The sequence below is a fragment of the Haliotis rufescens genome, unplaced genomic scaffold (genome assembly GCF_023055435.1).
Source record: "Haliotis rufescens isolate VD_foot unplaced genomic scaffold, xgHalRufe1.0.p SCAF_14, whole genome shotgun sequence".
NCBI classification, from domain to species: Eukaryota; Metazoa; Mollusca; class Gastropoda; order Lepetellida; family Haliotidae; genus Haliotis; species Haliotis rufescens.
The window spans coordinates 14,834,208-14,859,704 of record NW_025963824.1 but is presented as its reverse complement, the minus strand read 5'-3'; the positions used below and the strand labels follow the sequence as shown (position 1 = coordinate 14,859,704).

Here is a 25,497-nt window from a genome sequence, read left to right as displayed (position 1 = left end):
GGACCAAACACAAGGTGAACTGAACTGAAGCACCTGCTGGGCCAACACAAGGTGAACTGAACTGAAGCACCTGCTCGACCAACACAAGGTGAACTGAACTGAAGCACCTGCTCGACCAACACAAGGTGAACTGAACTGAAGCACCTGCTGGGCCAACACAAAGTGAACTGAAGAACCTGCTGGACCAACACAAGGTGAACTGAACTGAAGCACCTGCTGGACCAACACAAGGTGAACTGAACTGAAGCACCTGCCGGGCCAACACAAAGTGAACTGAAGCACCTGCTGGACCAACACAAGGTGAACTGAACTGAAGCACCTGCTGGACCAACACAAGGTGAACTGAACTGAAGCACCTGTTGGACCAACACAAGGTGAACTGAACTGAAGCACCTGCTTGACCAACACAAGGTGAACTGAACTGAAGCACCTGCTGGACCAAACACAAGGTGAACTGAACTGAAGCACCTGCTGGGCCAACACAAGGTGAACTGAACTGAAGCACCTGCTGGACCAACACAAGGTGAACTGAACTGAAGCACCTGCTGGACCAAACACAAGGTGAACTGAACTGAAGCACCTGCTTGACCAACACAAAGTGAACTGAAGCACCTGCTGGACCAACACAAGGTGAACTGAACTGAAGCACCTGCTGGACCAACACAAGATGAACTGAACTGAAGCACCTGCTGGACTAACACAAGGTAAACTGAACTGAAGCACCTGCTGGACTAACACAAGGTGAACTGAACTGAAGCACCTGCTGGACTAACACAAGGTGAACTGAACTGAAGCACCTGCTGGACCAACACAAGGTGAACTGAACTGAAGCACCTGCTGGACCAACACAAGTTTAACTGAACTGAAGCACCTGCTGGACCAACACAAGGTGAACTGAACTGAAGCACCTGCTGGACCACCACAAGGTGAACTGAACTGAAGCACCTGCTCGAACAACACAAGAAGGTGAACTGAACTGAAGCACCTGCTGGGCCAACACAAAGTGAACTGAAGCACCTGCTGGACCACCACAAGGTGAACTGAACTGAAGCACCTGCTGGACCAACACAAGGTGAACTGAACTTAAGCACCTGCTGGACCACCACAAGGTGAACTGAACTGAAGCACCTGTTGGACCAACACAAGGTGAACTGAACTGAAGAACCTGTTGGACCAACACAAGATGAACTGAAGCACCTGCTTGATCAACACAAGGTGAACTGAAGCACTTGCTGGACCAACACATGGTGAACTGAAGCACCTGTTGGACCAACACAAAGTGAACTGAAGCACCTGCTGGACCAACACAAGAAGGTGAACTGCAATTAGTTTCATCCGTGAAAATTAGATTTTTCACTGATCCCCTACTGGGACGTCGTGTGAATTTTCCCCGAAGTCAGTCATGTAGGTTTCTTGCTAAAACAGGATTAAGTCGCTGTCGTCTCCAAAGCAAAGAGTACATAATTCATTGTTCGTCAAATTAGATGTGTTATTACATAGTCTACATGGGCGTATACATTGATATGCATGAGTTTTATTGTATGGAATTACAATATCAATATACAAGTACCAACTGTCAAGGCGTAAACAGTCAGTTGGTCTGTCATGGGCGAGACGTTCTGAGTTAATTTAAATGTCAATAAACATTCTCTACGCTCGCAGTGTTCAGGCTTTTTTATATGCGTTCTTATAGCTAAAATGCCATTTCTGGTGTCCCCTGCCGTGATATTGCTGGAATATTGCTAAAAGCGGCGTAAAACCATACTCACTCACTATAGCTAAAATGGAAAGAATTGTCATTAAACCGCCTACATGTTATCTGAAATGGGCTGGCCACTGTGACTTGATATTGCTTGACATCGGGTCATTATCACCCCGTCATCTGGGTTGTTCTATGACGTTTCCATATTTGTAAAAGTGGGTCGGTGACTTTCGTTGTGTGTTGATCGCAGTAAATGTTTCAAAACCGATATTGTTGTTTATCTGTATCTGATAAAACAATCTATCCATTCTATCAATTATATCTATTTAATGGAAGACCAATGATAATACCCTCGAAAATAGTGTTACCCTTATATGACTGTTTGTTCTATTATAGGCATACAATACAATTGAGACGCGTAGTGAATGAGTGAGTGAGTTGGGTTTAACGCCACTTTTAACAGTTTAACAGTTATATCGCGGCGGAACAGCTTAATGTAGGAGGAAAGCCCGAAGTGATGCACGTCTCAGACGTTTACCACTTCGGTGAAACCAACGAGCACGGGTATGGTGCTGACAAACCTAGAAACATAATCGGGGTGAACCGGGATTCGAATCCACAATCATAGGTTTCTGGTGTGCCCAAGGGACGCAACTCTGCGCAGCGAATCGCGGCGCCTTAGACGACTGGGCCACCCGTGTCCCCTGAGACGCGTAGATATGTACCTAGAGAACACAAACTAAACTATGCATGGTTAATAATCTGGGCGATGTAGAGACAGAGCACCATTTTCTGCTAATCTGCAATGTGTACAAAGATCTCTTCCAAATGTTCTAACTCCAGAAACACTGTGTCCATCCGCCACTTGGAAAATCACACATGATCATGTCTACCTGAAATATAACATTTTTAATAAATCAAGTTACCTTTATCTACCCTGCAATCGATGTTTCCTGACTTATAGTAGTACGTTCTGCAAGCTCTATATCCCACCCATCCACTATAGCAGCATCATCTACCACCATATCTCAATAAGCAATTTCCGTCAAAATTGTTTTTTGGGGGGTGGGGTAACATTGTAATATCTCAGCCCCTATGTACCACATTTTCATTTTGTTTTTCGTATAGGATAGTACACTGTTTCAGGCAGATTTTAATACCCAGTTATAGTGGTTTTATTGTCACAATTCAATGGAATTAGTGTTTTACCTACTCAAGATTTGAATATTAAGTAAAAAAACATGATTTTTACCAATGTCTCCACTGAGAATTAGAATAATAGTTAAATGAAACAAAATGTTTGCCAAATTCAGATAACTGAACACATTACCTGTAATCAAAGACATAATTTGGATAGTTTAATGACTTAATAAAACTGTAACAGCCAATTTTGTCAAATTATGCATTTTTCCTTCAATTTATGCAATTTTGATCCCCTGAAAAATTCCTGCACACACTTGCAAGCTTACTACCCAATGAAAATTGTGTACAGATACCTCCTTCATGCAATAGAAAAGGTTTAAGGTATACAGGAAAATGTGGGAACGAAAATCTTATTTTTCACCCCTGGCCAACTGACTACTACTCTATGCAGTGTTATAATGTATGGCTGGACGGAGCTGTATGCTGTCTTAGATAATAAACCACGGGCTCATGGCCTACATCTGCACAAATAAAGAATCGAATTGAATAAACTTGGGGTACTAAAAGTGGGGCGATCTATTTGGAGTGTATTTGAAAAGAAATGGCTGTCGGATATAAGTCGTGTTGCAATCTCGTTCACAACGCATTATGTATTCAGAGCAGGTTTGTGTTTCAGCAACGTCGGGTCTCACGCCCAACAATGACACCAGCATTATTTGTGTTGAAAAAAATAATATATCAAAGTACTTGTGAATTTTCGGGGGCACGGGTGGCCCAGTCGTCTGAGGCGCCGCGTTTCGCTGTGCAGAGATGCGTCCCTTGGGCACGCCAGTAACCTATGATTGTGGGTTCGAATCTCGGTTCGCCACGATTATGTTTCTAGGTTTGTCAGCACCATACCCGTGCTCGTGGGTTTCACCGAAGTGGTAAACGTCTGAGACCTGCATCACTTCGGGCTTTCCTCCCACATTAAGCTGACACGCCGCGATATAACTGGAATAGTTTTAAAAGTGGCGTTAAACCCAACTCACTCACTCACTTGTGAATTTTCACTATTTGATGTGTAGCATGTTTACAACTTTATACATGTTATCATTAAAAAAATATTCATAATACCACATACACGTGAAACCTTGACAACTGTATTGCAGTCTGTTATGAATTTCGAACGCTCACTGTTTACATCTTGTGCAGTGACAACACTATCCAATTCAAACACGGTAGTCGTATATATCACATGACACCACCCCTTTCTATACGTCTGTGTTTGTGTGTGCTGATATTCGTGTGAGATTTTAATGCCCGGATATTTTCTTCTTCAGACGTATGTTTAAATAGGACCAGAAGCCTCGTGAATAGAACAAATACTGGCCTCCTTTATCGTTCTGTGAATGACTAGGATATTGCGGAAAATAACATACTCACCCGTTGACTCACTCAATCACAAACCATTGTGTGTACGACTGAAAACTTCCAGTCCTTTATCGTGCTGTGACGAGTTGACTCCTTACACAGTTGTAGTATTGGTGGTTATAGTAGTTGTAGCAGTGGTTGTTGTTGGTGTAACCGCCTCCGTGGTCTAGTGGTAGAGCGTCCGCCCGGAGAGCGGAAGGTCCGGGGTTTGATCCAAGCCGCGTCATACCAAAATACGTTAAAACATGGTACTTGTTGTTACCCTGTCTGGCGCTCAGCATTAAGGGGCTAAAACAAGGACTGGTCGGCTCGGAATCAGTATACTGTGTCTGAGTGGGGTATTCATGTTAAACTGCAGCATGGTATCTCAGTGAGCTAGCACTATACATCGGCATCAGTCCGGACCAGTACAAGCAGCCACACACACACATACACGTGCATGCACGTCGCTATATAAGTGCAATAATCTTGGACGCGACGTTAAACCCAATTTCACCTCACCTCACCACCTCGTGAATAGAACAAATGCTGGCCTCCTTTATCGTTCTGTGAATGACTAGGATATTGCGGAAAATAACATACTCACCCGTTGACTCACTCAATCACAAACCATTGTGTGTACGACTGAAAACTTCCAGTCCTTTATTGTGCTGTGATGAGTTGACTCCTTACACAGTTGTAGTATTGGTGGTTATAGTAGTTGTAGCAGTAGTTGTTGTTGGTGTAACCGCCTCCGTGGTCTAGTGGTAGAGCGTCCGCCCGGAGAGCGGAAGGTCCGGGGTTTGATCCCAGCCGCGTCATACCTAAATACGTTAAAACATGGTACTTGTTGTTACCCTGTCTGGCGCTCAGCATTAAGGACTAAAACAAGGACTGGTCGGCTCGGAATCAGTATACTGTGTCTGAGTGGGGTATTCATGTTAAACTGCGGCATGGTATCTCAGTGAGCTAGCACTATAAATCGGCATCAGTCCGGACCAGTACAAGCAGCCACACACACACATACACGTGCATGCACGTCGCTATATAAGTGCAATAATCTTGGACGCGACGTTAAACCCAATTTCACCTCACCTCACCACCTCGTGAATAGAACAAATGCTGGCCTCCTTTATCGTTCTGTGAATGACTAGGATATTGCGGAAAATAACATACTCACCCGTTGACTCACTCAATCACAAACCATTGTGTGTACGAGTGAAAACAGACAGTCCTTTATCGTGCTGTGACGAGTTGACTCCTTACACAGTTGTAGTATTGGTGGTTATAGTAGTTGTAGCAGTAGTTGTTGTTGGTGTAACCGCCTCCGTGGTCTAGTGGCAGAGCGTCCGCCCGGAGAGCGGAAGGTCCGGGGTTTGATCCAAGCCGCGTCATACCAAAAGACGTTAAAACATGGTACTTGTTGTTACCCTGTCTGGCGCTAGGCATTAAGGGGCTAAAACAAGGACTGGTCGGCTCGGAATCAGTATACTGTGTCTGAGTGGGGTATTCATGTTAAACTGCAGCATGGTATCTCAGTGGGCTAGTACTATAAATCGGCATCAGTCCGGAGTGGTACAAGCAGCCACACACGCACACACGTGCAATAATCTTGGATGCGACATTAAACCCAATTTCACCTCAAGTCACCTGTTGTTGTTGTGTTCAAGATTGTCAAGATTACTAGTTGTGTAGTAGGTGATGTCGTAGCATCTTGTCGCATTTGGTAGTAGTTGTAGTTGCTGCAGTAGTGGTTCAGGCGCATTGGGATTTTTTGGTTTGTTTGTTTGTTGTTTAATTTTACAGCTATATGACGCCGGTCTTTAAATAATCGAGTCTAGACCAGACAATCCACTGATTCACATCATGAACATCGATCCACGCAATTGGGATCGAGGACATGCATCAACCAAGTCAGCGAGCCTGACCACCCGATCCCGTTAGTCGCCTCTAACGACAAGGATAGTCACCTTTTACAGCAAGCTTGGGTCTATCACTGTGTAGAAAGTTTTGGAAGCGAGTTAGGCGGTGTATAAGGGGACAAGAGCATGCCTCTCGCATCTCACACATTTCATTACACATTTTCATCTGAGAATACACAAGACCAGCTTTCGTGTGAGGATCACCCCAGACCCATCTCAGAACCTTGACAACCGTCGCCGCTGGGGTAATATACTATCATCACTGACTTTTGCTATCACCACTGTATTTTCGTACTGGACACTGACCACTGCCTTCATATCATATATTGCCATCGAATATTGTACAACCACTTTATTGTGTACTGCTACTGTAATTGTTGTGCAGTAATTTGTGTTGATTTGTAAACCGAGTTAAGTTTGTAATACAATTATTAATTGTACACCATTTGTTGGTTGTTTGTTGGTTTCACATTAAGCTCTTTTACGTAATTTTTTCAGGGTTAACATATTGTTTCAATTTGGGAATCGACACGTAACAGTGTATGGTGGTGGGATTCGAACCCACGATCACAGTTATCTGGTACGTCTCGGGGATGCAACTCTGCACAACGAATTGAGCCGTCTAATATGACCGTTATTAGATTACATAGAAATGCAAAGTGTTTGTTTCTTGTCGTGAAAATACGTTTGGTTTATAAAAAACGACAAAGACAATAACGATATATGAACTAATTTCTAGAGCAACGATGAAAGATGTGTTTAATTTTGAGAAAGGCAACCCACGCTGCCATTGCTACTATGGTTTTAGAACAATTGGAGCAAGCAAAAGACCACTGGGGTTTGAAAAGGAGTATAACCATTGCTGCGCATACGTAACTTAATTCACTTAAAACACATGCGACACCAACTGCATTAATCGAAAAGGGCGGCAACGCGGCAATGCGACATAATCAATCTGTCGCATTTTTGCGCATTTTAACGCCTTTTTTACACATTTTTTATGGGACGACAACGCGACATATTTTGACCTTGAAAGATGTCGCGTTGTCGCATTGTCGCCCTTTGGTAAAATGAAAAGCGATATTATTCAAGGCGTGACAACGCGACAATGCGACAAATGGCGGTAATATCGCGTTGTCGCATTGTCGTGCTTTAATTTTAACACTTTTTGCTTGTTTTTGTAAGGGCGACAACGCGACAACGCGACAATGTCCCTTCTAGGATTCCATACTGAACCAATATCCATTGAAAGGCATAGTTCAGCTCGTCCTTTCACAGAAATGATATTGTGTCTCTAAAGAAAATCCCAACTCCCCCGAATAATAGACGGCATAACCCGTGAATGCCCTATAGGTCAAGCTTAACTTTAACACGCCTAAAGTTACGCACATTCAGCACTGATCCAACACGTAGTGGATATACGATGGAAGGCGACGAGGAAGAAGGGACGTTTAAGGGGTAAGATAATTACATTCAACAATTACTATTGGAAGATCCCATCTCCCATCAGTTCTCAGTGTGAAAACGTAATCACTTTTTAAAACAATGTGCATTTTATCAAACTTGACAAATATCATGTTCAATAGCATAACTGCCATTTGTGAAAAGAAGCTAGTCCCTGGTATGTCATAATTTATAAATAGGAGCTCAGCGCAACTACGACAATGTGCAGTTTCACTCTGTCCATTGGTTTGTTTGTTTGTTTGTTTGTTTGTTGTTTAACGCCGCACTCAGCAATATTCTAGCTATATGACGGCGGTCGGTAAATAATGGAGTCTGGACCAGACAATCCAGTGATTCACATCATGAGCATCGATCCACGCAATTGGGATACGATGACATGTATCAATCAGGTCAGCAAGCCTGACCACCCGACCCCGTTAGTCGCCTCTTACGACAAGCATAGTCGCCTTTTACAGCAAACATGGGTTGCTGAAGACCTCTTCTATCCCGGATCTTTACGGGTCTTGCACACTGGAGGTTACACTTATATATACGCCATGCCATCAGTACCGGGACTGCAGGTGCTTAAGCCTACCTTTTACGTAGTCACCTTTCACGGCAAGCTTCGGTTGCTGAAGACCTCTTCTACCCCGGATCTTCAAGGGTATGTCCATACGTATATCAACTACACTAAAAGATTTAAATAAATGCAAGACTCTGTTTCCTGCTGCTTCTCTGTGTATAGCCTCAATTGTGATATTATTCAACGTCAGTCATTTCAATATTTCGGGAGAGGGTTACCAAAGTTGTGAAGACACGTGTCCAATCCGTTTGCTTGTGGATAATATAAAATGTATGTTTAACTCAAACGGTACCAAATGAAGTAGCCTTACTGTCCTATCACGACTAATATCTGCATCTGTAGTCTAAAGCTGTTAAAACGCATACAACCCTATAAGGTTCATGCGACCAACGACCACCGATACCCGATAGACAGGGCGTCAATATCCATCAAGCCAGTCAAACCTGTTGAACGGTCCCGACAACGCGAAAACCGGGCTCTAAAAAATGAACCATTTCACAACGCAGTTGGCAAACTTTCAAGTCGTTGTGAGACCGTGAAGGGAAAGCATATCGACATGTAGCTGAGTTCTTGGGCTGCTCGGCGCTGTATTAGACTAAGAGAAAGGTCATTAATTATATGGGACAATATGTAGGGGCAACTAATTTGATATAGGATGGGGGGTCATGAAAATTATATTACAGAAAATGATGTGTGTGTGTGGCAAAGCTTGATAGCCTAAGGCCAATCTCCAACACCCCCCCCCCCTCCCCCCACCCCCCACACCCCCAAAAAAAGAAAGAAAGAAGAACAAAAGAACACACACCCTATTATAAATGTCCAGTCCTTTATCAGAATCGATCTGGGTGGTTCAAGGAGGACATCGTCGACATACAAAGGAGTCGTCGTAGACCACAATCTCGGCAGATGGACCGGCTCCGTGGTCTAGTGGTAGAGCGTCCGCCCGGAGAGCGGAAGGTCCGGGGTTCGATCCCCGGCCGCGTCATACCAAAATACGTTAAAACATGGTACTTGTTGTTACCCTGTCTGGCGCTCAGCATTAAGGGGCTAAAACGAGGACTGGTCGGCTCGGAGTCAGTGTACTGTGTCTGAGTGGGATATTCATGTTAAACTGCGGCATGGTATCTCAGTGAGCTAGCACTATAAATCGGCATCAGTCCGGACTAGTACAAGCAGCCTCACACATACATACACGTGCATGCACGTCGCTATATAAGTGCAATAATCTTGGACGCGACGTTAAACCCCATTTCACCTCACCTCACCTCGGCAGATGTTCGGCAGATGCTTCATGTCACTCTCGTTTGTCGTGCATTGAAGACACTTTTAAGTGGTTGTTGACAGAAAGCCTAGTTCACTAACAATAATAGACTTAATATCACTGTCATTGAAGACACTATCAAGTGCTTGTTGACAGAAAGCCTTGTTCACTAACAATAATAGACTTAATGTCACTGTCATTGAAGACACTATAAAGTGGTTGTTGACAGAAAGCCTAGTTCACTAACAATAATAGACTTAATGTCACTGTCATTGAAGACACTATAAAGTGGTTGTTGACAGAAAGCCTAGTTCACTAACAATAATACACTTAATGTCACTGTCATTGAAGACACTATAAAGTGGTTGTTGACAGAAAGCCTAGTTCACTAACAATAATAGACTTAATGTCACTGTCATCGAAGACACTATAAAGTGGTTGTTGACAGAAAGCCTAGTTCACTAACAATAATAGACTTAATGTCACTGTCATTGAAGACACTATAAAGTGGTTGTTGACCAAAAGACTAGTTCACTAACAATAATAGACTTAATGTCACTGTCATTGAAGACACTATAAAGTGGTTGTTGACAGAAAGCCTAGTTCACTAACAATAATAGACTTAATGTCACTGTCATTGACGACAGTATAGTGGTTATAGACAGAAAGCCTTGTTCACTTTCAATAATAGACTTAATGTCACTGTCATTGAAGACAGTATAGTGGTTATAGACAGAAAGCCCAGCTCACTTACTATTATAGACTTAATGTCACTGTCATTGAAGACACTATAAAGTGGTTGTTGACAGAAAGCCTAGTTCACTAACAATAATACACTTAATGTCACTGTCATTGACGACAGTATAGTGGTTATAGACAGAAAGCCTTGTTCACTAACAATAATAGACTTAATGTCACTGTTATTGAAGACACTATAAAGTGGTTGTTGACAGAAAGCCTTGTTCACTAACAATAATAGACTTAATGTCACTGTCATTGAAGACACTATAAAGTGGTTGTTGACAGAAAGCCTAGTTCACTAACAATAATAGACTTAATGTCACTGTCATTGAAGACACTATAAAGTGGTTGTTGACAGAAAGCCTAGTTCACAAACAATAATAGACTTAATGTCACTGTCATTGACGACAGTATGATGGTTATAGACAGAAAGCCCAGCTCACTAACAATAATAGACTTAATTTCACTGTCATTGACGACAGTATCGTGGTTGCAGACAGACAGCCTAGTTCAGTTTCTCAGCTTTCATATGTGACACGTGAGAGATAACAAATAGATTTAAACAGTGCATCTCGTTTGCCCAACGTATGGCTGAACGCTCGCAATAAAGTCCACCCCTTCTGTCAAACATATATATGTTCCTGATGGTCCATCCCTTTTGTCTAACACATATATATGTTCCTGATGGTCCACCCCTACTGCCTAACATATATATATGTCCCTGATGGTCGTCCCCTTCTGTCTAACATGTATATGTTCCTGATGGTCCACCCCTTCTATCTAACATGTATATCTTCCTGATGGTCCACCCCTTCTGTCAAACATATATATGTTCCTGATGGTCCACCCCTTCTATCTATCATGTATATGTTCCTGATGGTCAACCCCTTCTGTCTAACATATATATCTTCCTGATCCTCCACCCCTTCTGTCTAACATATATATGTAACTGATGGTCCACCCCTTCTGTCTAACATATATATGTTCCTGATCCTCATACCCCTTCTGTCTAACATATATATGTTCCTGATGGTCCACCCCTTCTGTCTAACATGTATATCTTCCTGATCCCCATACCCCTTCTGTCTAACATATATATGTTCCTGATGGTCCACCCCTTCTGTCTAACATATATATGTTCCTCATGGTCCACCCCTTCTGTCTAACATATATATCTTCCTAATCGTCCATCCCTTCTCTCTAACATATATATGTCCCTGATGGTCGTCCCCTTCTGTCTAACATGTATATGTTCCTGATGGTCCACCCCTTCTATCTACCATATATATCTTCCTGATGGTCCACCCCTTCTGTCAAACATATATATCTTCCTGATGGTCCACACCTTCTATCTATCATGTATATGTTCCTGATGGTCCACCCCTTCTGTCAAACATATATATGTTCCTGATGTTCGTCCCCTTCTCTCTTATATATTTATCTTCCTGATGGTCCACCCCTTCTGTCAAACATATATATGTTCCTGATGGTCCTCCCCTTCTGTATAACATGTATATGTTCCTGATGGTCCACCCCTTCTGTCTCACATATATATGTTCCTGATCGTCCATCCCTTCTGTCTAACATATATATGTTCCTGATGGTCCACCCCTTCTGTCTAACATATATATGTTCCTGATCGTCCATCCCTTCTGTCTAACATATATATGTTCCTGATGGTCCACCCCTTCTGTCAAACATATATATGTTCCTGATGGTACACCCCTTCTCTCTTATATATTTATCTTCCTGATGGTCCACCCCTTCTGTCAAACATATATATGTTCCTGATGGTCCTCCCCTTCTGTATAACATGTATATGTTCCTGATGGTCCACCCCTTCTGTCTCACATATATATGTTCCTGATCGTCCATCCCTTCTGTCTAACATATATATGTTCCTGATGGTCCACCCCTTCTGTCTAACATATATATGTTCCTGATCGTCCATCCCTTCTGTCTAACATATATATGTTCCTGATGGTCCACCCCTTCTGTCTAACATGTATATGTTCCTGATGGTCCACCCCTTCTGTCTAATATAGGTATCTTCCTAATCGTCCACCCCTTCTGTCTAACATATATATCTTCCTAATCGTCCATTCCTTCTCTCTAACATATATATGTTCCTGATGGTCGTCCCCTTCTTTCCAACATGTATATGTTCCTGATGGTCCACCCCTTCTCTCTTACATATCTATCTTCCTCATCGTCCACCCCTTCTGTCTAACATGGGAATCTTCCTGATCGTCCACCCCTTCTGTCTAACATGGATATCTTCCTGATGGTCCACCCCTTCTGTCTAACATGTATATGTTCCTGATGGTCCACCCCTTCTGTCTAACATATATATGTTCCTGATGGTCCATCCCTTCTGTCTAACATATGTATGTTCCTGATCGTCCATCCCTTCTGTCTAACATATATATGTTCCTGATCGCCCACCCCTTCTGTCTAACATATCTATCTTCCTAATCGTCCATCCCTTCTCTCTAACATATATATGTTCCTGATGGTCGCCCCTTCTGTCTAACATGTATATGTTCCTGATGGTCCACCCCTTCTGTCTAACATATCTATCTTCCTAATCGTCTATCCCTTCTCTCTAACATATATATGTTCCTGATGGTCGTCCACTTCTGTCTAACATGTATATGTTCCTGATGGTCCACCCCTTCTGTCTAACATATCTATCTTCCTAATCGTCCATCCCTTCTCTCTAACATATATATGTTCCTGATGGTCGTCCCCTTCTGTCTAACATATATATGTTCCTGATGGTCCACCCCTTCTGTCTTACATATATATGTTCCTGATGGTCGTCCCCTTCTGTCTAACATGTATATCTTCCTGATGGTCCATCCCTTCTGTCTAACATATATATGTTCCTGATCATCCACCCCTTCTGTTTAACATGGATATGTTCGTGATGGTCCACCCCTTCTGTCAAACATATATATGTTCCAGATGGTCCACCCTTTCTGTCTAACATATATATGTTCCTGATCGTCCACCCCTTCTGTCAAAATATATATGTTGCTAATCGTCCACCCCTTGTGTCTAACATATATATCTTCCTGATGGTCCACCCCTTCTGTCTAACATATATATGTTCCTGATGGTCAACCCCTTCTGTCTAACATATATATGTTCCTGATGGTCCACCCCTTCTGTCAAACATATATATGTTCCTGCTGGTCCATCTCTTCTGTCTAACATATATATGTTCCTGATGGTCCACCCCTTCTGTCAAACATATATATGTTCCTGATGGTCCACCCCTTCTGTCAAACATATATATGTTCCTGATGGTCCACCCCTTCTGTCTAACATATATATGTTCCTGATGGTCCTCCCCTTCTGTCAAACATATATATGTTCCTGATGGTCCACCCCTTCTGTCAAACATATATATGTTCCTGATGGTCCACCCCTTCTGTCAAACATATATATGTTCCTGATGGTCCACCCCTTCTGTCAAACATATATATGTTCCTGATGGTCCATCTCTTCTGTCTAACATATATATGTTCCTGATGGTCCACCCCTTCTGTCAAACATATATATATGTTCCTGATGGTCCACCCCTTCTGTCTAACATATATATCTTCCTGATCGTCCATCCCTTCTCTCTAACATATATATGTTCCTGATGGTCGTCCCCTTCTGCCAAACATATATATGTTCCTGATGGTCCACCTTTTTGTCTAACATACATATCTTCCTGATGGTCCAACCCTTCTGTTTAACATGTATATGTTCCTAATGGTCCACCCCTTCTGTCTAACATATACTTGTTCCTGATCGTCCAACCCTCTGTCTAACATATACATGTTCCTGATGGTCCACCCCTTCTGTCTAAGATATATATGTTCCTAATGGTCCATCCCTTCTGTCTAACATATCTATCTTCCTGATCGTCCACCCCTTCTGTCTAACATATATATGTTCCTGATGGTCCACCCCTTTTGTCAAACATATATATGTTCCTGATCGTCCACCCCTTCTGTCTAACATGTAATTGTTCCTGATGGTCCACCCTTTCTGCCTAACATATTTATGTTCCTGATCGTCCACCCCTTCTGTCTAACATATATATGTTCCTAATCGTCCATCCCTTCTCTCTAACATATATATGTTCCTGATGGTCGTCCCCTTCTGTCTAACATATATATCTTCCTAATCGTCCATCCCTTCTCTCTAACATATATATGTTCCTGATGGTCCACCTCTTCTGTCTAAAAAAAATATATTCCTGATCGTCCACCCCTTCTGTCTAACATGGATATGTTCCTGATGGTCCACCCCTTCTGTCTAACATATATATGTTCCTGATGGTCCACCCCTTCTGTCTAACATATATATGTTCCTGATGGTCCACCCCTTCTGTCAATCATATATATGTTCCTGATGGTCCACCCCTTCTGTCTAAAATATATAAGTTCCTGATCGTCCACCCCTTCTGTTTAACATGGATATGTTCCTGATCGTCCACCCCTTCTGTCAAACATATATATGTTCCTGATGGTCCAACCCTTCTGTCAAACATATATATGTTCCTGATGGTCCACCAATTTTGTAAAACATATATATGTTCCTGATGGTCCACCCCTTCTGTCTAACATATATATCTTCCTGATCGTTCATCCCTTCTCTCTAACATATATATGTTCCTGATGGTCGTCCCCTTCTGTCAAACATATATATGTTCCTGATGGTCCACCCCTTCTGTCTAAAACATATATGTTCCTGATCGTACACCCCTTCTGTTTAACATGGATATGTTCCTGATGGTCCACCCCTTCTATCAAACATATATATGTTCCTGATGGTCAAACCCTTCTGTCAAACATATATATGTTCCTGATGGTCCAATCCTTCTGTTTAACATGTATATGTTCCTGATGGTCCACCCCTTCTGTCTATCATATACTTGTTCCTGATGGTCCAACCCTCTGTTTAACATATATATGTTCCTGACGGTCCACCTCTTCTGTCTAAGATATATATGTTCCTAATGGTCCATCCCTTCTGTCTAACATATATATGTTCCTGATGGTCCACCTCTTTTGTCAAACATATATATGTTCCTGATCGTCCACCCCTTCTGTGTAACGTATATGTTCCTGATCGTCCACCCCTTCTGCTGTCTAACATATATAATTATGTTCCTGATCGTCCACCCCTTCTGTCTAACGTATATGTTCCTGATCCTCCATCCCTTCTGTCTAACATATTTATGTTCATGATCGTCAACCCCTTATGCTGTCTAACATATATAATTATGTTCCTGATCGTCCACCCCTTCTGTCTAACATATATGTTCATGATCGTCAAGCCCTTCTGTCTAACATATACACATGCACAAAAGTTAAGCGCCACCATAATCATAGTCTCTTGATTTCACGTGTGGGAATCAGAAATACGAAATATTATGATGTAACCGAATTAGGCTTCCATAGTTTCATGAACCCAAATTTGTCCAGATGCCACAAGGAAAGCGTGCTTTACGTGTTGCTGCAGTTCCCCTACCCTATAAATAGTGAAATTCAAGTTTCAGACACGTGGTTGCATTTTACTCCTGTTTCTTATGGACCACCCCTTCTGTCTAACATGGATATGTTCCTGATGGTCCAACCCTTCTGTCAAACATATATATGTTCCTAATGGTCCACCCCTTCTGTCTAACATATATAGTTCCTGATGGTCCAACCCTTATGTCTAACATATATTTGTTCCTGATGAGCCACCCCTTCTGTCTGACATATACATGTTCCTGATGGTCCACCCCTTCTGTTTAACATGTAGCTGGTCCTGATCTTCCATTCCTTCTGACTAACATGTAGTTGGTCCTGATGGTCCATCCCTTCTGTCTAACATATACTTGTTCCTGATCGTCCACCCTTTCTGTTCCTGATCTTCCATCCGTTCTGTCTACATGTAGCTGGTCCTGATGGTCCACCCCTTCTGTGTAACATGTAGCTGGTCCTGATCTTCCATCCGATCCGTGCAACATGATATGATAATTAACATCACACGTTATGTTACAGATCCGCCAGTAGGCCTCTGATATACGCTATCCTCGCCGGGTCGATGCTGATAGCTCTCGGTCTAGCATTTGGTCTTGGCTACGGTCTAGGTCCACGTCAGAGGGCGGTTGCATCAGCAGAGATGACGACAGCGGCTCCGCCATCGGTACAAGAAGGGAAATCTAAAACAGGAAGTTTCAGATTTGCCTCTGTCGCCTCTGATACTATGCGCTGCTCCGAAGTTGGAACGTAAGTCCCTGGGTGTATCATCACCATACGTACACGTCCCGTAGTGTATCATCAAGTTACGTACACGACCCATAGTGTATGATCACGTTACGTATACGTCCCAGATTGTGTCACCACCATATGTTCACGTCCTAGAGTGTATCATCACCATACGTACACATCCCAGAGTGCATCATCACCATACGTACACGTCCCAGAGCGTATCATCACCATACGTACACGTCCTACAGAGTATCACCACCATACGTACACGTCCTACAGTATATCATCACCATACGCACACGTCCCAGAGTGTATCACCATACGTACACGTCCTATAGTGTATCATCACCATACGTACACGTCCCAGAGTGCATCATCACCATACGTACACGTCCCAGAGCGTATCATCACCATACGTACACGTCCTACAGAGTATCACCACCATACGTACACGTCCTACAGTATATCATCACCATACGCACACGTCCCAGAGTGTATCACCATACGTACACGTCCTATAGTGTATCATCACCATACGTACACGTCCCAGAGTGCATCATCACCATACGTACACGTCCCAGAGCGTATCATCACCATACGTACACGTCCTACAGAGTATCACCACCATACGTACACGTCCTACAGTATATCATCACCATACGCACACGTCCCATAGTGTATCACCATACGTACACGTCCTAAAGTGTATCATCACCATACGTACACGTCCCAGAGTGCATCATCACCATACGTACACGTCCCAGAGCGTATCTTCACCATACGTACACGTCCTACAGAGTATCAACACCATACGCACACGTCCCAGAGTGTATCACCATACCTACATGTCACACAGTGTATCATCACCATACGAACATATCCGAGAGTGTGTCACCATACGTACACGTCCTACAGAGTATCACCACCATACGTACACGTCCTACAGTATATCATCACCATACGTACACGTCCCAGAGTGTATCATCACCATACGTACACGTCCCAGAGTGTATCACAATGCGTACACGTCCCAGAGTGTATCAACACCATACGTACATGTCCTAGAGAGTATCCTCGCCATACGTACATGTCCCAGAGTGTATCATCACCATACGTACACGTCCTAGAGTGTATCACAATGCGTACACGTCCCAGAGTGTATCAACACCATACGTACATGTCCTAGAGAGTATCCTCGCCATACGTACACGTCCCAGAGTGTATCATCACCATACGTACACGTCCTAGAGTGTATCATCACCATACGTACACGTCCAAAAGTGTATCATCACCATACGTACACGTCCCAGAGTGTATCACCACCATACGTACACGTCCCAGAGTGTATCACTTTCCAACGTACACGTCCCAGAATGTATCATCATACGTACACGTCCAAGTGTGCATCGTCACCATACGTACATGTCCTAGAGTGTATCACCACCATACGTCCATTTCCTAGAGTGTATCACCACCATAAGTACATGTTCTAGAGTGTATAGTCACCATACGTACACGTCCCAGAGTATTTCGTCACAATACGTACACGTCCTAGAGTGTACCGTCACCATACGTACATGTCCCAGAGTGTATCGTCACCATACGTACATGTTCCAGAGTATTTCATCACAATACGTACATGTCCCAGAGTGTATCGTCACCATACGTACATGTCCCGGAGAGTACCGTCACAATACGTACATGTCCCAGAGTGTATCGTCACCAGACGTACATGTCCCAGAGTATTTCATTACAATACGTACATGTCCAAGAGTGTATCGTCACCATACGTACACGTAGCAGAGTGTATCATCACAATACGAACATGTCCCATAGATTACCGTCAAAATACGTACATGATCCAGAGTTTATCGTCAAAATACGTACACGTCCCAGAGTGTATCGTCACCATACGTACATGTCTCAGAGGATTTCGTCACAATACGTACATGTCCCAGAGTGTATCGTCACAATACGAACATGTCCCAGAGTGTACCGTCACAATACGTACATGTCCCAGAGTGTACCGTCACAATACGTACATGTCCCTCAGTGTATCGTCACCATACGTACACGTCCCAGAGTCTACCGTCACAATACGTATATGTCCTAGAGTGTACCGTCACAATACGTACATGTCCCTCAGTGTATCGTCACTATACGTACATGTCCCTCAGTGTATCGTCACCATACGTACACGTTCCAGAGTGTACCGTCACAATACGTACATGTCCCAGAGTATTTCGTCACAATACGTACATGTCCCAGAGTATTTCGTCACAATACGTACATGTCCCCCAGTGTATCACCATACGTACACGTCCTAGAGGGTATCATCACCGTACGTACATGTCCCAGGGTGTATCACCATACGTATACGTCCTAGAGTGTATCATCACCATACGTTTACGTCCAAGAGTGTATCGTCGCCATAGATACACGTCCTAGAGCGTGTCCTTACCATACGTACATGTCCTACAGTGTATCACCACCATACGTACACGTCCAAGAGTTTATCACCACCATACGTACATGTCCTAGAGAGTATCCTCACCATACGTACACGACCCAGAGTGCATCGTCACCATACGTACATGTCCTACAGTGTATAACTACGATACGTTCATCATGTCCTAGAGTGTATCGTCACAATACGCACATGTTCCAGAGTGTATCGTCACAAAACGTACATGTCCCAGAGTATATTGTCACCATACGTACACGTGCTACAGTGTATCATCACCATACGCACTTGTCCGAGAAGGTATCACCATACGTACACGTCCCAGAGTATATCGTCACCATACGTACACGTCCCAGAGCATATCGTCACCATACGTACATGTCCCAGAGTGTATTGTCACAATACGTACACGTCCAAGAGTGTACCGTCACCATACGTACATGTCCCGGAGTATATCGTCACCATACGTACACGTCCCAGAGTGTATCACCATACGTACATGTCCTAGAGCATATCATCACCGTACGTTCACGCCCCGCAGTGTATCACCATACGTACACGTCCTAGAGGGTATCATCAGCATACACACACGTCCCAGAGTGTATCACCATACGTACACGGCCTAGAGTGTATCGTCACCATACGTACACGTCCTAGAGCGTATCAACACGGTACGTTCACGTCCCATAGTATATCGTCGCCATAGATACACGTCCTAGAGCGTATGCTTACATAACGTACATGTCCTACAGTGTATCACCACTATACGTACACGTCCAAGAGTGCATCGTCACCATACGTACATGTCCTAGAGTGTATCACCACCATACGTACATGTCCTACAGTGTATAACCACTATACGTTCATGTCCTAGAGTGTATCGTCACAATACGTACATGTTCCAGAGTGTATCGTCACAAAACGTACATGTCCCAGAGTATACAGTCACCATACGTACACGTGCTACAGTGTATCATCACCATACGCACTTGTCCGAGAAGGTATCACCATACGTACACGTCCCAGAGTATATCGTCACCATACGTACACGTCCCAGAGTATATAGTCACCATACGTACATGTCCCAGAGTGTATTGTCACAATACGTACACGTCCCAGAGTGTACCGTCACCATACGTACATGTCCCAGAGTATATCGTCACCATACGTACATGTCCCAGAGTGTATTGTTACAATACGTACATGTCCTACATTGTATCATCACCATAGGCACATGTCCGAGAGTGTATCACCAAACGTACACGTCCCAGAGTGTATCGTCATCATACGTACATGTCCCAGAGTAAATCGTCACAATACGTACATGTCCAAGAGTGTATCGTCACCATACGTACACGTACCAGAGGGTATCATCACCATACGTACATGTCCCAGTGTTTACCGTCACAATACGTACATGTCCCAGAGTATATCGTCAAAAAACGTACACGTCCCAGAGTGTATCGTCACAATACGTACATGTCCCATAGTGTATCGTCACCATACGTACATGTCCCAGAGTGTACCGTCACTATACGTACATTTCCCAGAGTGTATCGTCACCATACGTGCACGTCCCAGAATGTATCACCATACGCACACGTCCTAGAGCATATCATCACCATACGTACACGTCCCGCAGTGTATCACCATACGTACACGTCCTAGAGCGTATCAGCACCGTACGTACACGTCCCAGAGTGTATCACCATACGTACACGTCCCAGAGTGTATCATCATGTTACATACACGTTCCATAGTGCATCACCATACGTACACGTCCTAGAGTGTATCATCGTGTTACGTACACGTCCCAGAGTGTATCATCATGTTACATACACGTTCCATAGTGCATCACCATACGTACACGTCCTAGAGTGTATCATCGTGTTACGTACACGTCCCAGAGTGTATCACCATACGTACACGTCCTAGAGTGTATCATCATGTTACATACACGTTCCATAGTGCATCACCAAACCTTCACGTCCCAGAGTGTATCCTCACCATACGTACACGTCCTAGAGTGTATCACCATATGTACACGTCCCAGAGTGTATCATCACCATACGTACACGTCATAGAGCGTATAATCAGCGTACGTACACGTCCCAGAGTGTATCATCATGGTACATACACGTCCCATAGTGTATCACCATACGTACACGTCCTAGAGTGTATCATCACCATACGTACACGTCCCAGAGTGTATCATCACCATACGTACACGTCCCATAGTGTATCATCATTGTACATACACGCCCCATAGTGCATCACCATACGTACACGTCCCTGAGTGTATCCTCGCCATACGCACATGTCCTAGAGAGTATCCTCGCCATACGTACACGTCCTAGAGAATATCCTCACCATACGTACATGTCCCAGAGTATACCGTCACAATACGTACATGTCCCAGAGTGTATCACCATACGTACACGTCCTACAGTGTATCATCGCCATACGTACACGTCCCAGAGTGTATCGTCACCATACGTACACGTCCCAGAGTGTATGATCACAATACGTACACGTCCCAGTGTGAACCGTCACAATATGTACACATACGCCCCAGAGTGTACAAACGAACTAACGGCCATATGTTCCTGGTACATCCAAGGGACACCACTCTATACAGTGATTTGATGCCACCAGTGCCTCCTTTGATGGTAACCCCGTCTGTTATGCCTTGTCAAGTAGATGTGTTTGTTTCTCAGGAACGTGTTGGCCAGAGGTGGATCCGCAGTGGACGCAGCTATAGCCACTGCAGTATGTTCCTGTGTTTTAAATGCACAAAGTTGCGGACTAGGAGGAGGATTCTTTATGACGGTTTACAACAGGTAAGATAATTCCAGGAACCCAGAAAAATAACTCATAAATTATAAAATCTGGCATATAATGGCATCTGTCCATAAGAAACTGTACATTGTTCCTTGTTCATTATTAAAGAACAATGCTGCCAGATAGTCTTTGTAAAATGTTTGGTTTACAATACACTAGAATAATGACTAAGAAATGATTGATTTAAATAGATATATCTAAAACATATATTGCCATGGGATTGTTTTGAATTCAATCTACAGTAACAATAAACATGAACGAAAATCAAAGGAGAACCTGACAAAAAAGTAATATTATCTTGAAAATGAGGGCGGTGGGGTAGCCTAGTAGTTAAAGCGTTTACTCGTCACGCCGAAGATCCGGGTTTGAATCCCCACACGAGTAGAAAGTGCTAAGCCCATGTCTGATGTCCTCTGCCGTTATGTTGCTGGTATAATGCTAAAAACTCAACTCACTCACTGAACAGCAATACAGGACCTGGATGAGGACCAGGAATTTTATTATTGAAATAATAGTTCATAATTCCTGTCAAAATATAGCGTTGTGTTCTGAGATTTGAGGAACCAAACATTTTTCTTTGACCCACAACATATTTTTTCTTTTGTTGACCTGAGGCGAAGCCTTTTTTTAAAAGACAAGTTTATCATGATCCCGCTATCACCCTTCCCCCAGTTTGTTTTGTTTGCTACTTTGAGTTCTTTGAAACGTTGCAAGGTAACTCTTGTCAAACATTTCTTCTTTTGTGTGACTAGAACATCGGGTATGTCACACGTTTTGGATGCTCGAGAAAGGGCGCCCTTGGCCGCCAACAGCACCATGTACGTTGAACGAGAGAAGGGTGCATCCCTCAACGGTGAGTTGCAAGAAAACAGGGCATCTAACCGTCACAGGTCCATTTTGCTCTCAGAGCAGATACAATCATCTTGTGGTGATTGCCTTTGAAGGAGAATGTATTCTTTGTCGAATGTCATATTATGACTTTCGTCACCAGGGTGCATGTTTTAAATTTTATAATTGAGTAATATTTGTATTTATATGATATAAAGTGTGTGTATTAAATCAAATTTAAACAAGTGAAATTTTTATAGCTTTTTGAAAAACAAAACAGAAGATTATTTAAATATAAAATCGAAACGAAAGTTACGCTTTTATAGAAATCCGCAGATTGGCCCTCTAACCACGCCTCTGTGGCAGCCTTTATGTCTTCGTCATCCTGGAAGCGTCTTCCACATAGGGCAGATTTCATTTGCCGGAACAGGAAATAGTCACTGGGGGCTAAGTCACGGCTGTACAGTTAAATCACCCGACCTACAGCCCAGACTTAGTCCCCAGTCACTATTTCCTATTTCCTGGGGATTTCTATGAAAGTGGTATTAAAAGCTTGAAGGACAAATGAAATAAGTGTATTGAGGTGAATAGTGGTTGTATTGAAAAAGTGCAAAAGATATTCTGCGACTTGGTCTTATATTGAAGTTGCAAAACTTATTGAACGCCCCTCGTAACGCTATCGTTATGAACTTTGCAGATAATGTTAACATTGCTGTACACCTGTGTCCTGACCAGACAACTAAAATGTGTCTGCTGTATAGGTATGTAACTACGCTTATAAACCTCCGGTGACGTCATCCCATTGTTCTCCAGTCGGGTTAAATCTCATAAACAGGGACGTTGTAATGTCCCTGGGATTATATAAAATATCCCCTGGATTTTATAGGATATTCAAGTCATATTTGCTGTTTATAAACCTTTTCATTGGAATCTTTATTAAGTAAGAGAGTTCTTTCTATAGGCATTAAAACCTATTGTGAGGTCTTATTTTCGTTCGGGAGGTTTTACGTTGAATGTAAAACCTCAAATCCCAGTTTTAACCAAGTAACTGAAAAAATTACAACAAGTAGCAATTCAAAATTTTAATTCAATTAAAATTGAATGTCATGTGTACAGTTCCGCGTGGACATTTAAAAGCGACATCACTTCAGAGTCTCCGGTGAAAGGACAGCGAGGTTTCAAAACACATGCTTTTAAACAAGTGCTTATCAATGCTGCACAATTTGCACGTGCAGTAACTGCTAGCCGTTACGTCACAACTACCTCTATGTAACAGTTGGATTGTTTAAAGTCGACAATCTTGTAAAGCAAAAAAACACCTTTAAAATTCGCGAATTTTCGTTTTGAAAGGTTTAAAAGAAGTGGAATATTGCAACACAAACATTTAGAAACCGATGATTTCACTTTCATTTAAAAGTAAGTATTTTAGTTGTGTTTTGTTGTTGACACATCCAAGTGCTCTTGAACGCCTGGCAAGTCAGCGAATTTCACGTGCAAGTTATGATATCCCGTCTTCAAGGAAGCGCTATAATTAAGCGCCTCATTTATAGATGCTCGTTATAACATTTAATCAATTTAGACGATTTATAAGTATGGAAAAACACTTTCCCTCGGTTTCGGTAGACAGAGCATGTCCCCTTGGTTTTTCCCTCTCCCCAGGGCATGCTCTGTCTACCAAAACCTCGTAAGCGTGTTTTCTCCAATACATAATGTGTTATAATATCCAAGGGATTTTATTAATATAACTTCCGTTCAGATTGTAACATGTAATGAAAAGTAAAAATCATATGTCAAATGTTTTCTATGTATTCCCGAGGATAGAACTCGTAACCTTCATATCTGTAGCCCAGTGAGTGTACCACAAGGCTACAGGGGTGTTGATTGGCCGTACTGCTTTTTAGAATGTCCTTTTCAAGAACGTACGCCAGCAACATATATTTTACGCCCGTTTCCTAAGGTTCATGGGAAGTATGTTCGAAACATAAAAATGTTGATAAATGTTGTTTTAAGTTTCTTTTTTCGGTTCATAAGTTAGATAAAACACTTCCCGTCGGTTTTTATTATATCTAAAACCGTTATCCTTGGGATGCGTGTTTTAAATGTGATAAGAACCCTTGGACGTGCTTTATTGTACACTTATAACGAGTTGAAATTTAGTTTGGGGATAATTTTAAGGTTCAAAATCGGTTTATAAGTAAGATAAAACACTTCCCCTCGGGTTGTTATGATATTTAAAACCCCTTTCCCTCGGAAAATCCCCCGGGATGCGGGTTTTAAATAGCATAATAACCCTCTGACGTGTTTTATCCTATACTTAATAAGTATATTACATGTCATGTTACTTCATATACTGAATTGAATAAAAATAATTTTTTTTAAACTTTGCAGATAAGAGTGACGTGAAATTGATTGGTCACTGAAATCCAGCGTTGTACCTTGACCTACAAAACTAAAATCCATCGGACCCCAGATAATTAATTCAAGAGTCCATACAGAAATATGAGGGTCCTGTAAAGTAAAAAAATGGCGAAGCGTAACGTACTGTAAGATTTAATAATTACTTTAATTACAGGAACTATATATGCTTTTGCCAAGAATTTAGTGCTATACGAGACATATTTGTTTCTGCGTCCATTCTATACATTAGTGCCTTCTGCGGGCGCATTTCTGCGTCGCGGCCGCCTCTGTGGTCTAGTGTTAGAGCGCCCGCCCGGAGATAATTTGGAACGCGAATTAAACCCAATCTCACCTCACCTCACCTCACCTCACCTCACCTCACCTCACCTCACCTTTCTGCGTCGCCAGACACCCTGCAGATGTCACCTCACCTCACCTTTCTGCGTCGCCAGACACCCTGCAGATGTCACCTCACCTCACCTTTCTGCGTCGCCAGACACCCTGCAGATGTCACCTTACC

At 42.8% G+C, this 25,497-nt stretch overlaps 1 protein-coding gene across 1 annotated transcript in view; it reads left to right on the top strand.

Moving 5' to 3' along the window:
- Positions 1-7,484: 7,484 nt before the first annotated feature.
- Positions 7,485-25,497, top strand: part of LOC124117927 (glutathione hydrolase 1 proenzyme-like) — a 38,835-nt gene continuing 20,822 nt past the window's right edge. Inside the window, exons 1-4 of the mRNA XM_048395770.1 lie at positions 7,485-7,617; positions 16,238-16,465; positions 21,629-21,751; positions 22,505-22,605. Coding sequence (XP_048251727.1) covers positions 7,502-7,617; positions 16,238-16,465; positions 21,629-21,751; positions 22,505-22,605 — 568 coding nt within the window. The 5' untranslated portion in view covers positions 7,485-7,501. The remainder of the gene's footprint in view (positions 7,618-16,237; positions 16,466-21,628; positions 21,752-22,504; positions 22,606-25,497) is intronic.